Here is a 22,689-nt window from a genome sequence, read left to right as displayed (position 1 = left end):
AGAAAAAAATTGATTGTGTGTCAAAAACAAGATCATAAAGACCACATTCCAACATTAGTGCGACAATCAAAACCCGAACTTCCCCCAGAACATAACAAACAGAAAAAAGAAAAACGTGCAATTTAACCCCGCGCATGACAATGCCAACTGGCGTCCATCCCTCCAAACTCAAACAGTCCATGTACGCCTACGAGAACCCCCATGACAACTTTGCCGTCAGATTCCTCAAGTTGCTTCTATACAAATTTTGTGAGACAGAATTACACAGCAAAAGATAATCTATAAAACAAATTCCAGCCAATAGATGGAATAAGCACAAAGAGCATGTAGCTTCATTCATAAAACTGTCCTGAAGGTGTTACACTCCAGCACAAAAAGAACGTGCAGATTCTTCAAACAGTCAAACGAATGTTCAGTGAGCTGGTCCACTCGGCTGCAACATGAGTGCAAATAAATTACTTAATCACTCCAATGTCTATGCAAGAAATACTCCACAAAACAAACCCCAGCCAACAGGATAAATAAGCACATAGTGCGTGTAGTTTCATCCACAAAACTGTCCCGAAGGTGTGCCACTCTACAAAATAAACTCCAGTCAACAGGCAGAACCAGCACAAAAAAAAAAAGCACACAGAATCTTCAAACAGTCAAGTGAATGTTCAGTGAGCCGGTCTACTCAGCTGCAACGTGAGTACAATGAGATGACTTGCTCACTCCCTTGACTTTATGAAGGACATCGCTTGCTGTGGGCATATTAATGTTTTATGGCCATCCTTACCATATATTCTCAATCTGGCCGGGAATATCAGTGCAAAAGCGACCTTCCATTGGTGTAAAAGTTTCTTGCATTCCTTGAATCGATCACGCTTCTCTCTTGTCAAATTTGCAAAGTCTGGGAACAAGAAAATGCTGTGGTTCTTCCAAGAAAGCCTTCCTTTTCTCCTCACCTCGCATGACACAAGATCTTTATCGGATGATCTCCGAAATTTGTCCAGAATTGATCGGGGCCTGTCTCCCTCTGCAGATCGACAAGCAGGAACCCTGTAAGCTCGCTCGATTTCCAGCTTATGGCCTGCTATGTCAAGCAGATTCAGAAAGAGCCCATCTAGGAATTTCACCATATCCTGTCCCTCTGCTCCCTCAAGGATTCCAACGATACGGATGTGATTCCACCGGCTACAGTTATCCATGTCCTCCAACATCTCCCAGACACATTCCAAATCCACCTTGGTCGCTAGTGGATTAGCAGATAATTCCCTCTCCGATGACTCCAGATATCGATCTGTTTTTCGACATCCCCCACTCTCGGAGGCAGTAGTGGCTCAGTGGTTAAGGCTCTGGGTTAATTATCAGAAGGTTGGGGGTTCAAACCCCAGCACTGCCAAGATGCCACTGTTGGGCCCTTGAGCAAGGTCCTTGACCTTATCTGCTCCAGGGGTGCTGTATCATGGCTGACCCTGCACTCTGACCCCAGATTAGCTGGGATATGTGAAAAAAAGAATTTCACTGTATATGTGCAAAAATGTATAATGTGTAATAAATAAATTAATTAATTGTAACCACCTCAGTGAACTTTCCCTCCATGGCAGTGATCAATTGACATTTCACAGCAAGATCCTTGAAGTCAGCAACAACAACCTTTGTCAGCAATGCTGACAAGTTCAGCATCTCTTGCCACATTTCCCACACATCTCAGACTAAATCAACTCCCAGGCTCACAGCCTGCTCAGGGACATCAGCTTGAGCATCTAAGTGTCTTTTAATGTCTCCAGAGCCCAAGGATTTTCAATTCTTTGACATATTGTCCTCCTAGAACAGTTATGGAACTGAGTATATCAAATCTCACTGGTTTATGTCATTAAAAGTGTTAAAACTAGCAAAGTGCGCAGAGCTCGCCATTCACACGATCGATCCTCACATGGCGTCACGTGACTCCCAGAATTGTTCTCTTAAAGTCTTGGGTTTCCCTTTATCTTTGAACTCTGATGCTTACCTGAGAAGCTTTTTGCGTTTCTTCTCCTCTGCCTTCTCTTTCTGAGCAGAAGTCAGGCTTTCGGCCTCTGCCAGATTATCCACCGCAATTGCCAGGAACACGTTCAGGAGGATGTCTGTGGTTCATTGCTCAGGAAAATCATAGTTCTTCTAATGCATATCACATGGCAGTTTTTATGGAGCCCCTTAGAGGACAGGAAGGGAATTTATTTTCTGAAATAGTTTCCTTCACAATTAGTTTTGTGTTGCTTTGCAATAGGTTGCGTTCCCTCTGAATAGTTTGCATTCTATGGCCATAGTTTGAGTTCACTCGCAATAGTTATGCATTCCTTTGCAATTAGTTTGATTTCCCTTGCAATACATTTGCATTCCCATGGAATAGTTTGCATTTCCTTAGTTTTTGCATTCTATCTGAATAGTTTTAATTCTCTGGCCATAGTTTGAGTTTCCTCACAATTAGTTTTGAGTTCCCATAGAACTGTTTGCATTTTCTGTCAATAGTTTGCGTTCCCTCGCAATAGTTTTGCATTCCCTTGGAATAGTTTGCATTCTCCTGCAGTAGTTTGCGTTCCTCCACAATATGTTTTGCCTTCTCTCGCAATAGTTTGAGTTCTCTCGCAATGATTTTTTAATTTCTCCGCAATGGTTTTATGTTCCCTCGGAATAGTTTGCATTCTCTTGCAATAGTTTGCATTCTCTTGCAATAGTTTGCATTCCCTCACAAGATGTTTTGTGTTCTCTCGGAATAGTTTGCATTCTTTTGCAATATTTTGCACTCCTTTGCAAGAAGTTTTGCATTCCCTCGGAATAGTTTGCATTCTCTCACAATAATTTGAGTACCCTCGCTATAATTTTTGCATTCCCTCATAATAGTTTGCATTCTCTCGCAATAGTTTGTATTCCCTCGCAAGAAGTTTTGCATTCTCTTGCAATAGTTTGCATTCTCTCGCAAAAGTTTGCGTTCCCTCGCAATGGTTTGCGTTCCCTCGCAAGAAGTTTTGCATTCCTTCGGAATAGTTTGTATTCTTTCACAATAGTTTGCATTCCATCGGAATAGTTTGCATTCTCTCGCAATAGTTTGAGTTCCCTCACTATAATTTTTGCATTCCCTCGGAATAGTTTGCATTCTCTCGCAATAGTTTGCATTCCCTTACAAGAAGTTTTGCATTCCCTCTGAATAGTTTGAATTCTCTCACAATAGTTTGAGTTCCCTCTCTATAATTTTTGCATTCCCTTGGAATAGTTTGCATTCTCTCACAATAGTTTGCGTTCCCTCACAAGAAGTTTTGCATTCCCTCGCAATAGTTTGCATTCTTTCACAATAATTTGCATTCCCTCGCAATAGTTTGCATTCCCTCGCAAGAAGTTTTGCGTTCCCTCTGAATAGTTTGCATTCTTTTGCATATTTTGTGTTCCCTTGCAAGAAGTTTTGCGTTCCCTCGAAATAGTTTGCATTCCCTAGGAATAGTTTGCATTCTCTCACAATAATTTGAGTACCCTCGCTATAATTTTTGCATTCCCTCAGAATAGTTTGCATTCTCTCGCAATAGTTTGCATTCCCTTACAAGAAGTTTTGCATTCCCTCGGAATAGTTTGCATTCTCTCGCAATAGTTTGTGTTCCCTTGCAAGATGTTTTACGTTCCCTCGGAATAGTTTGCATTCTTTCACAATAATTTGCATTCCATTGGAATAGTTTGCATTCTCTCGCAATAGTATGAGTTCCCTCACTATAATTTTTGCATTCCCTCGGAATAGTTTGCATTCTCTCACAATAGTTTGTGTTCCCTTGCAAGAAGTTTTGCATTCCCTCGGAATAGTTTGCATTCTCTCGCAATAGTTTGTATTCCCTCGCAAGAAGTTTTGCATTCTCTTGCAATAGTTTGCATTCTCTCGCAAAAGTTTGCGTTCCCTCGCAATGGTTTGCGTTCCCTCGCAAGAAGTTTTGCAATCCTTCGGAATAGTTTGTATTCTTTCACAATAGTTTGCATTCCATCGGAATAGTTTGCATTCTCTCGCAATAGTTTGAGTTCCCTCACTATAATTTTTGCATTCCCTCGGAATAGTTTGCATTCTCTCGCAATAGTTTGCATTCCCTTGCAAGAGGTTTTGCATTCCCTCTGAATAGTTTGAATTCTCTCACAATAGTTTGAGTTCCCTCTCTATAATTTTTGCATTCCCTTGGAATAGTTTGCATTCTCTCACAATAGTTTGCATTCCCTCACAAGAAGTTTTGCATTCCCTCGGAATAGTTTGCATTCTTTCACAATAATTTGCATTCCCTCGCAATAGTTTGCATTCCCTCACAAGAAGTTTTGCGTTCCCTCTGAATAGTTTGCATTCTTTTGCATATTTTGTGTTCCCTTGCAAGAAGTTTTGCGTTCCCTCGGAATAGTTTGCATTCCCTAGGAATAGTTTGCATTCTCTCACAATAATTTGAGTACCCTCGCTATAATTTTTGCATTCCCTCAGAATAGTTTGCATTCTCTCGCAATAGTTTGCATTCCCTTACAAGAAGTTTTGCATTCCCTCAGAATAGTTTGCATTCTCTCGCAATAGTTTGTGTTCCCTTGCAAGATGTTTTGCGTTCCCTCGGAATAGTTTGCATTCTTTCACAATAATTTGCATTCCATCGGAATAGTTTGCATTCTCTCACAATAGTTTGTGTTCCCTTGCAAGAAGTTTTGCATTCCCTCGGAATAGATTGTATTCTTTCACAATAGTTTGCATTCCATCGGAATAGTTTGCATTCTCTCACAATAGTTTGTGTTCCTTTGCAAGAAGTTTTGCATTCCCTCGGAATAGTTTGTATTCTTTCACAATAGTTTGCATTCCATCGGAATAGTTTGCATTCTCTCGCAATAGTATGAGTTCCCTCACTATAATTTTTGCATTCCCTCGGAATAGTTTGCATTCTCTCACAATAGTTTGTGTTCCCTTGCAAGAGGTTTTGCATTCCCTCTGAATAGTTTGTATTCTTTCACAATAGTTTGCATTCCATCGGAATAGTTTGCATTCTCTCGCAATAGTATGAGTTCCCTCACTATAATTTTTGCATTCCCTCGGAATAGTTTGCATTCTCTCGCAATAGTTTGCATTCCCTTGCAAGAGGTTTTGCATTCCCTCTGAATAGTTTGAATTCTCTCACAATAGTTTGAGTTCCCTCTCTATAATTTTTGCATTCCCTTGGAATAGTTTGCATTCTTTCACAATAGTTTGCATTCCATCGGAATAGTTTGCATTCTCTCGCAATAGTATGAGTTCCCTCACTATAATTTTTGCATTCCCTCGGAATAGTTTGCATTCTCTCACAATAGTTTGTGTTCCCTTGCAAGAGGTTTTGCATTCCCTCTGAATAGTTTGTATTCTTTCACAATAGTTTGCATTCCATCGGAATAGTTTGCATTCTCTCGCAATAGTATGAGTTCCCTCACTATAATTTTTGCATTCCCTCGGAATAGTTTGCATCCTCTCACAATAGTTTGCGTTCCCTCGCAAGAAGTTTTGCATTCCCTCTGAATAGTTTGAATTCTCTCGCAATAGTATGAGTTCCCTCACTATAATTTTTGCATTCCCTCGGAATAGTTTGCATCCTCTCACAATAGTTTGCGTTCCCTCGCAAGAAGTTTTGCATTCCCTCGGAATGGTTTGCATTCTTTCACAATAGTTTGCATTCCCTCGGAATAGTTTGCATTCTCTCGCAATAGTTTGAGTTCCCTCACTATAATTTTTGCATTCCCTCGGAATAGTTTGCATTCTCTCGCAATAGTTTGCATTCCCTTGCAAGAGGTTTTGCATTCCCTCTGAATAGTTTGAATTCTCTCACAATAGTTTGAGTTCCCTCTCTATAATTTTTGCATTCCCTTGGAATAGTTTGCATTCTCTCACAATAGTTTGCATTCCCTCACAAGAAGTTTTGCATTCCCTCGGAATAGTTTGCATTCTTTCACAATAATTTGCATTCCCTCGCAATAGTTTGCATTCCCTCACAAGAAGTTTTGCGTTCCCTCTGAATAGTTTGCATTCTTTTGCATATTTTGTGTTCCCTTGCAAGAAGTTTTGCGTTCCCTCGGAATAGTTTGCATTCCCTAGGAATAGTTTGCATTCTCTCACAATAATTTGAGTACCCTCGCTATAATTTTTGCATTCCCTCAGAATAGTTTGCATTCTCTCGCAATAGTTTGCATTCCCTTACAAGAAGTTTTGCATTCCCTCAGAATAGTTTGCATTCTCTCGCAATAGTTTGTGTTCCCTTGCAAGATGTTTTGCGTTCCCTCGGAATAGTTTGCATTCTTTCACAATAATTTGCATTCCATCGGAATAGTTTGCATTCTCTCGCAATAGTATGAGTTCCCTCACTATAATTTTTGCATTCCCTCGGAATAGTTTGCATTCTCTCACAATAGTTTGTGTTCCCTTGCAAGAAGTTTTGCATTCCCTCGGAATAGATTGTATTCTTTCACAATAGTTTGCATTCCATCGGAATAGTTTGCATTCTCTCACAATAGTTTGTGTTCCTTTGCAAGAAGTTTTGCATTCCCTCGGAATAGTTTGTATTCTTTCACAATAGTTTGCATTCCATCGGAATAGTTTGCATTCTCTCGCAATAGTATGAGTTCCCTCACTATAATTTTTGCATTCCCTCGGAATAGTTTGCATTCTCTCACAGTAGTTTGTGTTCCCTTGCAAGAGGTTTTGCATTCCCTCTGAATAGTTTGTATTCTTTCACAATAGTTTGCATTCCATCGGAATAGTTTGCATTCTCTCGCAATAGTATGAGTTCCCTCACTATAATTTTTGCATTCCCTCGGAATAGTTTGCATCCTCTCACAATAGTTTGCGTTCCCTCGCAAGAAGTTTTGCATTCCCTCGGAATGGTTTGCATTCTTTCACAATAGTTTGCATTCCCTCGGAATAGTTTGCATTCTCTCGCAATAGTTTGAGTTCCCTCGCAATAATTTTTGCATTCCCCCACAATAGTTTTACGTTCCCTCTGAATAGTTTGCATTCTCTCGCAATAGTTTTAGTTCCCTTGCAATAAGTTTTGCGTTCCCTTGGAATAGTTTGTATTCTCTTGCTATAGTTTGCATTCCCTCTTAATAGTTTGCATACTCTCGCAGTAGTTTGCATTCTCTCGCAATGGTTTGAGTTGCCTTGCTATAATTTTTGCATTCCTCCACAATAGTTTTACGTTCCCTTGGAATAGTGTGCATTCTCTCGCAATAGTTGGCGTTCCCTCACAATATGTTTTGCCTTTTCTCGCAATAGTTTGAGTTCCCTTGCAATAAGTTTTGCATTCTCTTATAATAGTTTGCGTTCCTTCACAATATGTTTTGAAATCCCTCGAAAAAGTTTGCGTTCTCTCTAAATAGTTTGCATTCTCACACTATAGTTTGCGTTCCCTCGTCAGAAGTTTTGCATTCTCTAGGAATAGTTTGCATTCCCTCACAATAAGTTCTGTGTTCTCTCGCAATAGTCCGAGTTCTTTTGCAATAAGTTTTGCGTTCCCTTAGAATAGTTTGCATTCTCTCGCTATAGTTTGCGTTCCCTTGCAAGAAGTTTTTCCTTTTCTCGCAATAGTTTGAGTTCCCTTGCAATAAGTTTTGCATTCTCTTGGAATAGTTTGCATTCTCATGCTATAGTTTGCATTCACTTGCAATAGTTTGAGTTCCCTCTCAATAAGTTTTGCATTCTCTCGCAATAGTTTGCGTTCCCTCGCAATAAGTTTTGGATTCTGTCAGAATAGGTTGCATTCTCCCAATAATTTGCATTCCCTCACAATACGTTTTGCATTCCCTCTAAATAGTTTGCATTCTCATGCTATAGTTTGCGTTCCCTTGCAAGAAGTTTTGCATTCTCTCAGAATAGGTTGCATTCTCCCAATAATTTGTGTTCCCTCACAATATATTTTGCGTTCCCTCTAAATAGTTTGCATTCCTTCGCAAGAAATTTTGCAGTCCCTTGGAATAGTTTGCATTCTCTCACAACAGTTTGCATTCCCTCACAATAAGTTTTGTGTTCTCTTGCAATAGTTTGAGTTCTCTTGCAATAATTTTTGCATTCCCTTGGAATAGTTTGCATTCTCTCACAATAGTTGCAGAAAATGATGGATACAGTTTCCGCAGATGAATAGGATTATGAAGTAAATGCTAACCAAGATTCCAGGTATTGCTGGACCTCCATGAGCCATGATTCCATCATACATGACAGAGTTCCAGTCCTCACCTGTCAGAATCTACAACAGAAAGATTTACTAAGAGATCAATCACTGTGAATCAAAATACAGCAAAATAACTTGCTAATCACAAATATAAACAAACACTTCACCTGGAAAACTGTGATGAGTGCCTGAGGAAAATTGTCAAAATTGCTCCGTCTCACATTCTGATCTGAAAAATTAAACTTTCCCCCGAACACCTGCATGCCGAGCAGAGCGAAGATAACAATGAAGAGGAAGAGGAGAAGCAGCAGGGAGGCGATGGAGCGCACCGAGTTTAAGAGGGATGCCACGAGATTACTGAGGGTCGTCCAGTACCTGAAACGCAAACACAATCCCACAATTTCTGATGCTCACAGATACGGGTCATGCGTTGTGGTTGCGTCAGAAATCACATACCTTGTGACTTTGATGAGACGCAGTAGCCGAATACAGCGCAGTATGGAGATCCCCATGACGGACATGACATCCATGTTTACAAGAATGAGCTCCAGGATCCCCACAGACACCACAAAGCAGTCGAAACGGTTGAAGAGAGACATGAAGTACGACGGCAGTCCCATTGCATACATCTTCAGAAACATTTCCACCGCAAACAGAGACAACAGCACCTTATTGGTATTGTCTAAAAAAGGCAAAACAACATACATAAACACCCTTCTGAAAAAACATCTTTCATTATAGATGGTTTTAAAAGGTTTCTAGCTGGTCATTTATGGTCATTAGCTGGTGCACGCTGGTCCAAGATGGTTGACCAGCTTGACTACCAGCTACCAACTAATTTGCAAATATTCATATGTAATCTTGTAGAAGAATAGAACCTTGGAACTTGGTGAGGGATTCAGACTGTTGATGATGTTCTGTTGTGATGGCCAGAGTGTTGAAGAACACCAGGAAAATTACCAACCAGTAGAACAGCCTGGACTTTACCCAAACACGACACTTCCTTCTGAAAAAACGGTTCCAGCGTCGTGCATGACGACTGAAAACCACAAACACACAGGAATCCAAAACATTTGTGTTTTAAAGGTGTGAAAATGCTACTGGAAATGAAGTCAATCATTCTGCCATACTCACACGTAGTACATGAGTTTATTCAGTCCTTCAAGCTCATAGAGACTCTCCGTCTCGGATCCGTCCTTCTGCAGTGGGAGCAGACCTGTGAAAGTGAGCCAAACACAGACATAATAATTGCCATGAATTCAAATAGTTCACAGAAACTTTTTTTGTTCACTTTGTGCATGTATCTTTGAGCACCTTGGCCCTCCTGGTCATTGTCCATGACTTCTGCCTGTGTGATCCACTCCATGTACCCCTTCAGATCCTCATCAAACTGTTGACGCTCTCGTAATTGTTGATATTCGCCACTCCGAGAACTCTTCTCTCTCTCCTTAGTGAATTCACTGACCCCAGAAAGACAAATAGGAATTTGTAACATGATTTGATACTAAATTGCTCAGTAAGAATTAAGGAAGTTTTCAGAAAAACCCCAATGATGTCTAATTGTGTTTGACAGATTTTAAAGCTGTGAACTTTAGTAGAGAGATCCTGAGTTAAAGGCCGCAGGTGGTCAGACTGACCCACACAGAACCCCCAGAACAAGATTCAGGATGAAGAATGAACCCAACAGAATCAAAGTCACAAAATACAACCAGGGCCATTCCATTCCGATTGCATCATTCACCTACAGGAAGACAAGAATTGACCATCAGATTCTAATCAGATAATGTCAGGGTAAAGGGTAGAGACAGGGGACAGGGTTAGGGTAAATTTAAGGGTCCTGACCCAGTACAGAACATCTGTCCAGCCCTGAGTGGTGATGCACTGGTATACAGTGAGCATGGAGAAACCCAGATTATCAAAGTGAGTGATGCCGTTATTGGGCCCGGGCCAACCCCCACGACACTCAGTTCCGTTCAGAGTACAGCTACGACCGTTACCAGCCTGAGCACACGGAGATGCCTTCTCATTTTCAACTGTAGCAATGACATCTGTGAATAGAGCATGAAACATTGCTGTTAATGAAAAAAGATTAGCATTTTCTTGCAAAACAGCAAAAGAATAGCACTTTTAGGCAAGTTAGCATCAGTTACACAACTGTCGTCATAACATTTAGCACGTGTCTTAAGTCAACACAATACAACACAATCTTTGCAGCATAAAGGTGGCTATAGATGCTTAAATAGATGCAAGAAAGGAACACCAATCGCAATTCAGTATGCAAATAGATGTAAGTCAGAAGATCACTCTGAATTCTTAATCTTAATTCATCTTAAATTCATATCAACATATTAATAAAATGAGTGAGAGATTTTCAGACTTTATTCTTAATTTTTTGTTTTTGTTTACAAAAACATCTTAGGTCTAAGATTTTTTATTTTCTCCCCTTTTCTCCCCAATTTGGAATGCCCAATTCTCAGTGCACTCTAAGTCCTCGTGGTGGCGTAGTGACTCACCTCAATCCGGGTGGCGGAGGACGAATCTCAGTTGCTTCCGCGTCTGAGACCATCAATCCACGCATCTTATCACATGACTTGTTGAGCGCGTTTCTGCGGAGACATAGCGCGTGTGGAGGCTTCACGCTATTATCCGCGACGTCCACGCACAACTCACCATGTGCCCCACCGAGAGCGAGAACCACATTATGGCGACCACGAGGAGGTTAACCCAACGTGACTCTACCCACCCTAGCAACCGGGCCAAATGGTTGCTTAGGAGACCTGACTGGAGTCACTAAGAACGCCCTGGATTCAAACTTGCATCTCCAGGTGTGGTAGTCAGTTTCTTTACTTGCTGAGATACCCAGGCCACACACACCTAAGACTTAAATTAGCTTAAACAAAAAAGCTTAAATAGAGTCTGTAAATAAGGCAGTTTGATCTAAATTAATTGTGTATATTGGCAAGAAAAAAAAAGAAAAGTAATATTAATGCAGTGGTCACCTTGCAAACATTGTAATTAAGCTGAATTGTGTACTATCTGCACCACTAGTGTCACCAAACAGAATTGCAAAAATACCGTTTTTCCAAACAGATTCCAGAAAACTCCCCCCATCTTCTATTGGTTGTACAAACAAATAGTCCCACCCCAGCTTTAAACACTCTCAACTATGAGTCAGTTAGTCAATTACATACACTATATTGCCAAAAGTATTCGCTCATCTGCCTTTAGACGCATATGAACTTAAGTGACATCCCATTCTTAATCCATAGGGTTTAATATGACGTCGGCCCACCCTTTGCAGCTATAACAGCTTCAACTCTTCTGGGAAGGCTTTCCACAAGGTTTAGGAATTTTTGACCATTCTTCCAGAAGCGCATTTGTGAGGTCAGACACTGATGTTGGACGAGAAGGCCTGGCTCGCAGTCTTCGCTCTAATTCATCCCAAAGGTGCTCTATCGGGTTGAGGTCAGGACTCTGTGCAGGCCAGTCAAGTTCTTCCACACCAAACTCGCTCATCCATGTCTTTATGGACCTTGCTTTGTGCACTGGTGCGCAGTCATGTTGGAACACGAAGGGGCCATCCCCAAACTGTTCCCACAAAGTTGGGAGCATGGAATTGTCCAAAATCTCTTGGTATGCTGAAGCATTCAGAGTTCCTTTCACTGGAACTAAGGGGTCAAGCCCAGCTCCTGAAAAACAACCCCACAGCATAATCCCCCCTCCACCAAACTTCACAGTTGGCACAATGCAGTCAGACAAGTACCGTTCTCCTGGCAACCGCCAAACCCAGACTCGTCCATCAGATTGCCAGATGGAGAAGCGTGATTCGTCACTCCAGAGAACGCGTCTCCACTGCTCTAGAGTCCAGTGGTGGCGTGCTTTACACCACTGCATCCGACGCTTTGCATTGCACTTGGTGATGTATGGCTTGGATGCAGCTGCTCGGCCATGGAAACCCATTCCATGAAGCTCTCTACGCACTGTTCTTGAGCTAATCTGAAGGCCACATGAACTTTGGAGGTCTGTAGCAATTGACTCGCACTATGCACCTCAGCATCCGCTGACCACGCTCTGTCATTTTACGTGGCCTACCACTTCGTGGCTGAGTTGCTGTCATTCTCAATCGCTTCCAGTTTGTTATAATACCACTGACAGTTGACTGTGGAATATTTAGTAGCGAGGAAATTTCATGACTGGACTTGTTGCACAGGTGGCATCCTATCACAGTACCACGCTGGAATTCACTGAGCTCCTGAGAGCGGCCCATTCTTTCACAAATGTTTGTAGAAGCAGTCTGCATGCCTAGGTGCTTCATTTTATACACCTGTGGCCATGGAAGTGATTGGAACACCTGAATTCAATTATTTGGATGGGTGAGCGTATACTTTTGGCAATATAGTGTATGTAATCTAGACAAAGTGTGGCTACTTTGAAGACACTAAAATACTCAAATACATCAATTGCTTTCATTTGTTTAATATTTTGTTGGTTTGCTTCACAAAAGTGTGTTTTTTTTCCCACCTGTGCCAGTGTAGTAACATGTTTTATGCATTTTGCATTTAAAAAGCTCCAGGCCAATGATGGCATAGATGGTGACCATGAAGAAGACCAGCAGGGAGATGTGGAACAGGGGCAGCATGGACTTGAGAACAGAACTCATCACTACCTGCAGACCTGGAGGAGACATTACACTTTAACTAGCACACATACAGCACAAGAGGACATGAGAGAGGTGAGCTAGTGGGAATGATATGGAATTGATTCTTGATCTAATTCTGATTTAATTTAACAATTCTGGGTCTGGATTAATGAAACATTCATAAAAAAAAAAAATCTTCTTCACTACTTTTTGCTTATCATTTTTTGACTTAAGAAAATAAGGTGTCTTAAGGCTAAGTCTATAGGTTGAGGGTGTGTCTTAAGTTGAAATTTTAAGGTTGGGGTGTGTTTTAAGGAGGAGTATGTAGGTTGAGAGTGTGTTTTAAGGTGGAGTCTGTAGGTTGAAAGTGTGTTTTAAGGTGGAGTCTGTAGGTTGGGGTGCATTTTAAGGAGGAGTATGTAGGTTGAGAGTGTGTTTTAAGGAGGAGTCTGTAGGTTGAAAGTGTGTTTTAAGGTGGAGTCTGTAGGTTGGGGTGCATTTTAAGGAGGAGTATGTAGGTTGAGAGTGTGTTTTAAGGTGGAGTCTGTAGGTTTGGGTTTGTCTTAAGGCGGAGTCTGTAGGTTGGGGTGCATTTTAAGGAGGAGTCTGTAGGTTGAGAGTGTGTTTTAAGGTGGAGTCTATAGGTTGGGGTGTATTTTAAGGTGGAGTCTGTAGGTTGGGGTCTATCTTAAGGCAGAGTCTGTAGGTTGGGGTGTGTTTTAAGGCAGAGTCTGTAGGTTGGGGTGTGTTTTAAGGTGGAGTCTGTAGGTTTGGGTTTGTCTTAAGGTGGAGTCTGTAGGTTTGGGTTTGTCTTAAGGTGGAGTCTGTAGGTTGGGGTGTGTTTTAAGGTGGAGTCTGTAGGTTGAGGTGTGTTTTAAGGCGGAGTCTGTAGGTTGGGGTGTGTTTTAAGGTGGAGTCTGTAGGTTGAGGTGTGTTTTAAGGCGGAGTCTGTAGGTTGAGGTGTGTTTTAAGGCGGAGTCTGTAGGTTGGGGTGTATTTTAAGGTGGAGTTTCTAGGTTGGAGTGTGTAGGTCTTTAAAGGAGACATGTGTCTCTGCAGAACAGTCAGTGGGCATTTTTAAATCAGGATGGGCATTTTTCAGTTGCTTTAGACGATTTGCCTACTACACTGAGATTCCCTACTTTCATTGGATAGTTGAGAAATGGCTATTCTAGTTTGGAAACACCCACTGATTACTACACTGAGATTCCCTACTTTCATTGGATAGTTGAAAAATGCCCATCCCGGTTTGAAAACGCCTACAGATTTGGAAAAACCAATTATTGTTCCACAGAGATCTATACTCCGTTTTAAGGTGGAGTCTGTAGGTTGGGGTGTGTCTAAAGATGAAGTTTGAAGGTTTGGGTGTGTCTTAAGACAGAGTCTGTTAGTTGGAGAGTTTAGAGTGAGCTCATAACAGTCATTTGTTTATGAATCAGACTACACTGGCCACGCTTCATTCTTTGAAAACATCAAACTCAAAAGTATTCTTTGTTTATTAATCTGTTTAGTTCAATTTTCTGGCGATTGTAGATATTCAAGAACAGTGAACAGATCCGAATGTCATGAAAATCATTTTATTCTGATTTACTCATTTTATATTTTTTTAAAAAAGAAACCCGTTTCTTGATTCCCAACCCAAATGTGAACAGATAACAGCAATGAGGTCACTTACTGGGGACCCCAGATACGAGGCGAAGGGGCCGCAAGACCCTGAATGCTCTGAGGGCTTTCATGTCAAAACCACCTTTTTGTTCCACTGGAGCCTCCACACCACTGATGTTATTGATGAAGTCCACCACAATAGTGAACAACCTGAGAGAAACCACACACAAATACACTTAACAAACTTACCACAATACATAGTGCAATGCAAGTATACACTGCATTCTCAATGTTGTCAAAGGGGTGCTATAGTGGGCATTTGTTCAAACCAGTGGCGTAGCCAAGGATGGGCCGGGGTGGGCCTGGACCCACCCAAATTAGACCCAGGCCCACCCAGAATATTAGAGATTATTCTTTGACTTCAAATATATATTTATAAAATAGTTTGAAAAATGTATAAATTCTGATTTCTGAAAGTGTGAAAGAACTGTTTGAATGTGCAGCTTCTCTGTTGTTAAGGAAAAGTTGGTAAAAAAAAAAAAAATTGGGGCGAAAACTTGGTCCATCCATTTTTATTGACGCGCACCCAAAAGTTATTTCCTGGCTATGCCCTTGGTTCAAACTGCAGTCAGTTTTTTCTTTCAGGTTTACTACTATCATGGCAGAGCACAAGTTTGAAGAGAATCTTGCTGAGCGAGTACATTACAATTAGTTAAACTGTCGACATATTTATAACAACTGCCTCAAAAATATCACATCTGATTTAATGGCACAAACATTTGAAAGAAACTCTGTTGCCCCCTTGAGGACTGTGTCGTCAATGCTTTGACCAAGCCTTCATGTCTGCACACTTGCATAGAGAACATTTCTGAAATTATTCTGGGAGCTGTGCGTCTATGTGGAGTTGGTGTAAATGAGTGTATCTTACCCCATTGTTACAATGACAAAGTCTAATATATTCCAGCAGTTCCGTAAATACGCGTCTGCATGAAAGAGAAATCCATATGCAACGATCTTCAGGAAACATTCCATAGTGAATATGATAAGAAATATGTACTCAAGACTTTCCTGTGAACACACACACACGCACGCACACACACACACACACAGATGACTGAACCTGTCAGCACAATTCAGTATAACCAACAATCTCGCTGGTATTTGTTGTCTATGTTGGGTTGTCTAGTTCAGAACACAGTTTTGTTTTGACTTTTAAAAATCTGTTTCAACATGTCTTGGGACATTTCTGGCAAATATCAACACTGACACACTTTGAGTTCAGTGGGAACATGGTGAAGAGATACTAGTTCAAGTCAACTTTCTCCGGTTTCAGATGAGGAATTTTGAAAACTATCATCACTGAGCGTGCAAATGACTGAGAAGTTTAGAACCAAGATTACACTTACTGTTAGCAAGATGCAGTTTGTACCTATGTGACATTTAGTTACAGACAGACAGATAGATAGATAGATAGATAGATAGATAGATAGATAGTACAAAACTAATAAACTGATGTATCAGATTGCAAACCACCTTCAAATAACACCACGGTGATGAGAGAGCATTGTAAGTGTGTGAGAGTGTGTGTTTCTGAGTGTATAGTTTTAGTGTGTGGCTAATTTTAAAGCTACAGCAGAACGCCATGAGCTTGAAGCACCTGCTTCTTTCAATCACCTTTGTCAAGGGCACAACACACACATTCACTTTTAAGGGTTTAGTGTGATTAACATCAGACATCAGACATTTTGCATCTCTGTAAAGTTGAAATGTGTGGCCCTCTAGCGACACCAAATGGAAATGCTAAATTCATGTTTTCAAAGGTGGAGTGTGTCTTAAAGCAGAGTCTATAGATAAGGGTGTGTCTTAAGAAGGAGTCTATAGGTTGATGTGTCTTAAGGCAGAGTCTGTAGGTTGGGGTGTGTCTTAAGGTGGAGTCTGTTGGTTGAGGTGTCTTAATGCGGAGTCTGTACGTGTGTGTGTGTGTGTGTGTGTGTTACAGTGGAGTTGGTTGGTATGGGTTTTTCTTAAGGTTGTGTTTTTAAGCTGGGGTGTGACTTATCGTAGAGTCTTTAGGTTAAGGTGTATCTTAAGGCGGTGTCTATAGGTTGGTGTGTGTCTTAAGGCAGAGTCTACAGGTTAAGGTGTGACAAATCAGAGTCTATAGGTTAGGGGTTGTCTTAAGGCAGAGACTGCAGGTTGGGGTGTTTTAAGGCGGAGTCTTTACATGTGGGTGTGCCTTACAGTGGAGTCTGTAGGTTTGTGTTTGTCTTAAGGCAGTGACTTTAAGCTGGGGTGTGACTTAAGGTGGAGTCTATAGGTTAAGGTGTGACTTAAGGTGCAGTCTATATGTGTGGGTGTGTCTTACAGGTCAGTCTGTAAGGTGTTTTTTTTTTTTTGGTTGGGGTGTGTCTTAAGACAGAGACTGCAGGTTGGTGTGTGTGGGTTTGGGTTTGTCTTAAGGCATTGTCTTTAAGCATGGGTGTGACTTAAGGTGGACTCTATAGGTTAAGGTGGAGTTTATAGGTTGGGGTGTGTCTAAAGGGGGAGTTTATATGTGTGGGTGTGTCTTACAGATAAGTCTGTAGGTTTGGATTTGTCTTAAGGTGGTGGTTTTTTGGTTGTGTGTTTAAGGCAGTGTTTTTAAACTGGGTTGTGACTTAAGGTGGAGTCTATAGGTTAAGTTGTGGCATAAGGTGGAGACTACAGATTAAGGTGTGACTTAAGGCAGAGTCTATAGGTAAGGGTCTGTCTTAAGGTGGAGTCTACAGGTTAGGGTCTGTCTTAAGGCGGAGTCTATAGGTTAAGGTGTGTCTTAAGGCGGAGTCTACAGGTTAGGGTCTGTCTTAAGGTGGAGTCTATAGGTTTAGGTGTGTCTTAAGGCGAAGTCTATAGGTTAAGGTGTGACTTAAGGCGGAGTCTACAGGTTAGAGTTTGTCTTAAGGCGGAGTCTATAGGTTAGAGTTTGTCTTAAGGCGGAGTCTACAGGTTAGCGTTTGTCTTAAGGCGGAGTCTTTAGGTTTAGGTGTGTCTTAAGGCGGAGTCTATAGGTTAAGGTGTGACTTAAGGCGGAGTCTATAGGTTTAGGTGTGTCTTAAGGTGGAGTCTATAGGTTAAAGTGTGTCTTAAGGCGGAGTCTACAGGTTAGTGTTTGTCTTAAGGTGGAGTCTATAGGTTTAGGTGTGACTTAAGGTGGAGTCTATAGGTTAAGATGTGTCTTAAGGCGGAGTCTACTGGTTAAGGTGTGTCTTAAGGCGGAGTCTACAGGTTAGGGTCTGTCTTAAGGTGGAGTCTAGGTTTAGGTGTGACTTAAGGCGGAGTCTATAGGTTAAGGTGTGTCTTAAGGCAGAGTCTATAGATAAGGGTCTGTCTTAAGGCAGGGTCTATATGTGTGGGTATGTCTCAGCTGAGTCTGTAGGTTTGGATTTGTCTTAAGGCAGTGTCTTTAAGCTGGGGTTTCTAATAAATTAAAGCTTAATGCTGAGCACTTCACAGCAGCATTCTGAATATCTTACATTATTTAAAAAGTTCCATTGTGTACATGTGTGTGAGAGAGACTTACTAGGTTGCTGTTGGTGTTATTTGTATCTTCTTCAGGCATTGGCATGAAAACAGCGAGAGCTACGCAGTTTGCGAAGATGGTGAGGAGGATGATGATTTCAAATGGTCTAAGAGACACATTTAGGGAAAACAAATGCAATAATTTACAGATTTCAAAGGATTGTAGCTAGTTTCTTTCACATGATACTGTTTCAATTGCTCATATTCCATGAGCCGTAACTGACAGTGCATTATTTTAAAGTCAGAAATACTGAATGTTCCTACAGTAAAACATAAGAAACAACTACTACATTTAAAATCTTTATTTCCCTGTGTGTGTGTGTGTGTGTGTGTGTGTGTGTAGAGAGAAACCTTAGAAACTTTTGTAGTATTCTACATGACTGCATTCTCTTGGTGTTATCACTGTGTGTGCTAGCATTCTCTGAGCTTAGCGTGTCTGTATTTAGTGAGTTAGAGGACAGAACAGCTGTTGTCTCAGAATATCAGAGTGCTATGTTTTAACAGTGACATTTACAGTACAAAACGTTACACACACACTCAAACTTAGGCTAGTTAATGTCTAATTGGACAGTTACTTTATTCTGACACTGTTCTGAGTTAACAGAGTAACTGACTCTAACAGAGTAAGAGGGATTTTCTCTTTTTAAATTACATTTAGTCATTTAGCAGACGCTTGTATCCAAAGCAACTTCCAAATGAAGATCTTAACAAGTAATTTTCGTACACTATAATATACATTAAATTCATTTTCCCAGCCCACTGATTGACTGACCCTCACAGAAAAGGAAAAAAACAAAACAGAAATTATGTCTTTAATATGTCAATTGTTACTCAGAAATTAGGTTAATTGGAAACTAAGCAAATAGAGACTTGCTTTATTATATCCTATATTTTATGACATATATTATAATTAAATAAAGGACGTAAAATGTATTATTATATACTATAAATTGTGTCAAAAATTGTCTCATTTGCGTCTACTTTTATTAAAGGAGAAACAACTGAGGCAAAGTTGATACTTAAAGAAAACTACACTAAAAACATTTTTCTGGCGCATTAAAGGATACTTCCACTCTACGATGTTAATGCAGGCCTTGCGGAAGGGATTCTTCAGCGTGAGGAAGAGGAGGGAGCGCGCGGGCCGCGGGTTTCCGCCGGTAGCCTGGAGTTTCTTGAGTTTTTCTCTCTGTTTTCTCTTTAAAGTCTCCTCATCCATGATGAAGGAACTCATAGGTGCCTCACCGCTCCCCTCCATGATCCCAAATAAGAAACAGAACCGGAGGTGCAGGAATTCTGGAGATCGGGTTCTCAGATAAGTACCTCAGAAATCAGTAATTTTTGTGCCGAACTTCCTGTGGCAGCTCTCAGGACGCAAAAATGAATCATGTCCCCACCATCAGCTTGCCTGTCTGTCTATACGTCCCTGAATCTATTTTTCTCACTGACTCTCTCTCTGTCGGTTTGGTTAGTTCTGCAGCTGTCTGACTTAAAACATAAATATAGACAATGAGTGTCACTCAGTTAAAGTGTGTATGTGCATGTATTATGGGATAACAGAGAATGACACCTTCATGGTCACAGAGACATTAAGAAACAAAGAGGGAGGACGTAATGTGTTCATAACTTCCCATTGGCTTGTTCTGTTTGGAGACTGTGACATCATTGAGCTGCCAAAACCAATAAGTTCACAGATGAGATCAAAGATATCGCTCTGTGATCTTTGGTTTCACCTTGCAGCTGTTTATGAGCTCCCTCTGATTGGCCCAATGATTATTAAGACTCTTATCAATTGGGCAAAATCTCTAAATGAAGTTTTAAGAATCACCACATTAAGCAAACAGGTCATACATAGTCATTAAAAAAAATGCCCAACAACATCAACAAAATGAATATTTATCGTTCACTACAGTACATGTTGTCATACAAACATTCAAGCAGTGACTCAGATGTTAATTCAGTAACAACTCTGACAGATTCAGTGAGTAATTCGTCAATAATTCAAGAGTTTGTGAGTCTTATTGACCAATTCCTAAAAAAAAAACAGCTCATATGAGTTAGTGTTTCATGAATCGTTCTACATTGTTGCAATGCAATAGAAAGATGTGCTGTCTATTTATTTTATTTGTATAATTTGGTACCCAGTCGTTTTATCGAATCACATTCAATTCATACTACAAGCTCACAATATTACACTGAGTATTTTTGTCTTATTTTCTGTTAAAAATATCTAAACTTGATAATTACTTGAGAAGCAGAATGACAAGATATTATGACAAAATAAGATTATAACAAAATTTGGTGGGATTTATGCATCACACAAGAATAAAATATATATTTCAAAGCAAGAAAAACTTGTTTTCCGTTTGAATCAAGTTTTTTTTATCTTACTACATTTGGCAAATAGTTTTTTCTTGTTATATGCATAAACGTTACTAAATTTTGTTAGATTTCTCTGAAAACATTTGTCATATTGCTTCTCAAGTAAATTTATCTTATTTTAAGGATGTTTAAATATTTTTACTGGTAAACAAGACAAAAATACTCAGTAAGAAAATGATTTTTTGCAGTGTATTTATTTTGCTCTGGCGCCATAGATTCAGGGGCGGTAAAAGAAACGGTTCCATTCCAAGTATAATTTAAGGTTTATTTGAATTCAATAAAGCCCAGTTCATGTAATCAAAGAGAGTTCAAGGGCAGAAACAGCTTGTCTTATTGATTTCAGGACTTTTCTTGGCATCGTGACCCCTGTGCCCTCATGTCCATGACCTCAGCGTCTCTAACTCCCGGCAGATTCCTCGGACGAGGATTCAGAGACAGAAGCAGGAGACTCTCCTCCTCTGTTCTTCTCTCCTCGCTCTGGGTTCTCCACGAGTCCCTGAAGATACTTTATATATCGAATGGCTGCCCGCAATGTTTCCACTTTACTCAAGCGTTTGTCCGTGGACCCGTTCGGCAGGTGGTCTCGGAGTTTGGCGTATCCCTGGTTCACACACTTCACACGTTGACGCTCCCTCTCATTTCGTTTCTGTATGAAAGCGGGCTCAAACGTACAGTCGTACAAGCCAAAACTGCCATGGAATGGTGGAAGGTACGACAACAGTGATGCCCCGCTACTGTATGAGCTATCGTAAACTCGCTGATCCATGTGAGTCGGGTACAAAAACAGAGGCAAGGAGCGACCAAGTGGTTCAGTGTGAAACTGAGAGTGTACGTTATTCCCTTGGTAACCACTAGAGGCTGCCATGCCACAACACACGCTGCCTCTACCAAGACGACAATGAGCATCTGGGAGCGAGGAGTCCATATTGACACACAAATCTGGGCTACAAGTGCACCAAAACAGAGTCCAAAACAGCCGCTATTGGTATTGCGTCGTAGACCAAAGCCAAGCCAGGGGAAGTGTATCTAAAGCTGCGTGTGTTCGGATGGATTAAAGCCTTTCCTGAGTTGAGGAAAGACCATCGTCTTCCTCATTTAAACCCCCGTCTCGATAATAGATCCTCAGAAAACAGTTTCCGCTCCTCTTTGAAACCTTGTGAGAGATTTTGAGAAAGACAGACTCCGGTTTAGAACAACAGAGACTTCAAACACACTCTAGATTAACATAATAAGCATTTAGTCTGAGGTTCAAACGCACAGGATAAACCTGCGGACACCCCTTACAATTAACACAGATCAGCCATTGAATCGCCCACAGACTTTAAACCACATGTAATCCAGTTATAATGTCATAGGCAGCACTTATGTCACCTGCAAAGTCTTTCTTCTGTTGAAAAGAAGAATATTGTATAAAACAATTTTAATGTGACATATATGTGTTTTTCTGTGAGTATTGAAGCTTGAGGCAAAACATTAAATGAATGGGTCTCTCTTTTTGTCAGAGGAATTCCCCTCATCTGTGAAGTGGTGTCAGATTAGTTGAAGACTCAATGAGTGTCTAAATGTCATTTAGTTACACTACTAGTCACAAAAATATATTAAACACAAATATTTGGACACACCTACTCACTCTTTACTATTATTATTTTCAAAAGAAATAGGATAACAGTAAAGTCAAAAAAACTTTGAAATAACACAGATGGGTAACTAAAAGTTTGTTAGGATCACACACACACACACACACACACACACACACACACACACACACACACACAATCTGTCAAGTGTGTCCAAATATGTGTGTATTTATCAGTCTAAACACTCTTGTTGTAATAGATTCATACAAAACTGTCAATATAGAAACAATGTTGGGATTTATATTACTGTAACTATGTCTAAACCTGATGATAAACTAGTTCAGTATAGTTCAATGTTTACTGTAAAAATGCCATTATAACATTCATCTTAACGAGTAAAATAAAATAAATATTTGCATGTGAAGAAGACTGGATGCTGCTTACCTAAGAATGATCCACAGAAGAGCAGATGAAGATCTCTCTGTATCCACACACACACCTGAGTGATGTTACAGGTGAGCTCTCACACATTTACCTGCGGTCGCCTCGTAGCCCCGCCCTTCTGACGCCTGTGTGTGTTTATACTCTGACATGAGCATTTCAAAGGCAGGAGCTTCAGGAAGTCCTCAGAGATGGAGTTTTGTTTTGTGTTGGAGTGTGAAATTACAGTAGGGTGCAGACAGATGTAAACAGCTGTTTACTGACCTTAAATGTTCATTCAAACACCAAAACATGCAGCACACTTAAACAAGAGTTTATCCTGCAGTTTAAATTCACAGTG

The 22,689-nt window shown here is 40.6% G+C and overlaps 2 protein-coding genes across 3 annotated transcripts in view; one reads left to right on the top strand and one right to left on the bottom strand.

Moving 5' to 3' along the window:
* The window catches only part of cacna1sa (calcium channel, voltage-dependent, L type, alpha 1S subunit, a), a 34,240-nt gene extending 14,882 nt beyond the window's left edge, over positions 1 to 19,358 (bottom strand). Inside the window, exons 1-14 of one of the 2 annotated variants that reach the window (XM_051693919.1) lie at positions 19,020 to 19,358; positions 17,954 to 18,059; positions 15,323 to 15,462; positions 14,465 to 14,604; positions 12,672 to 12,824; positions 9,993 to 10,198; positions 9,788 to 9,891; positions 9,465 to 9,610; positions 9,285 to 9,366; positions 9,029 to 9,189; positions 8,607 to 8,832; positions 8,318 to 8,525; positions 8,105 to 8,225; positions 1,994 to 2,108 (exon numbers count right to left, since the gene is read on the bottom strand). In XM_051693919.1, the coding sequence (XP_051549879.1) occupies positions 1,994 to 2,108; positions 8,105 to 8,225; positions 8,318 to 8,525; positions 8,607 to 8,832; positions 9,029 to 9,189; positions 9,285 to 9,366; positions 9,465 to 9,610; positions 9,788 to 9,891; positions 9,993 to 10,198; positions 12,672 to 12,824; positions 14,465 to 14,604; positions 15,323 to 15,462; positions 17,954 to 18,059; positions 19,020 to 19,207 (2,096 nt within the window). In that variant the 5' untranslated portion in view covers positions 19,208 to 19,358. Of the gene's footprint in view, positions 1 to 1,993; positions 2,109 to 8,104; positions 8,226 to 8,317; positions 8,526 to 8,606; positions 8,833 to 9,028; positions 9,190 to 9,284; positions 9,367 to 9,464; positions 9,611 to 9,787; positions 9,892 to 9,992; positions 10,199 to 12,671; positions 12,825 to 14,464; positions 14,605 to 15,322; positions 15,463 to 17,953; positions 18,060 to 18,303; positions 18,357 to 19,019 lie in introns of those variants that run through there. The other variant, XM_051693920.1, reaches the window with a different exon arrangement.
* The window catches only part of LOC127438388 (peroxisome proliferator-activated receptor delta-like), a 79,992-nt gene that overhangs the window by 18,783 nt on the left and 38,520 nt on the right, over positions 1 to 22,689 (top strand). The gene's annotated exons all lie outside the window — the stretch shown is intronic.

This window comes from Myxocyprinus asiaticus, chromosome 49 (genome assembly GCF_019703515.2).
Source record: "Myxocyprinus asiaticus isolate MX2 ecotype Aquarium Trade chromosome 49, UBuf_Myxa_2, whole genome shotgun sequence".
In the NCBI taxonomy this organism is placed as follows: domain Eukaryota; kingdom Metazoa; phylum Chordata; class Actinopteri; order Cypriniformes; family Catostomidae; genus Myxocyprinus; species Myxocyprinus asiaticus.
This window is presented reverse-complemented; position numbering and strand designations above follow the sequence as displayed.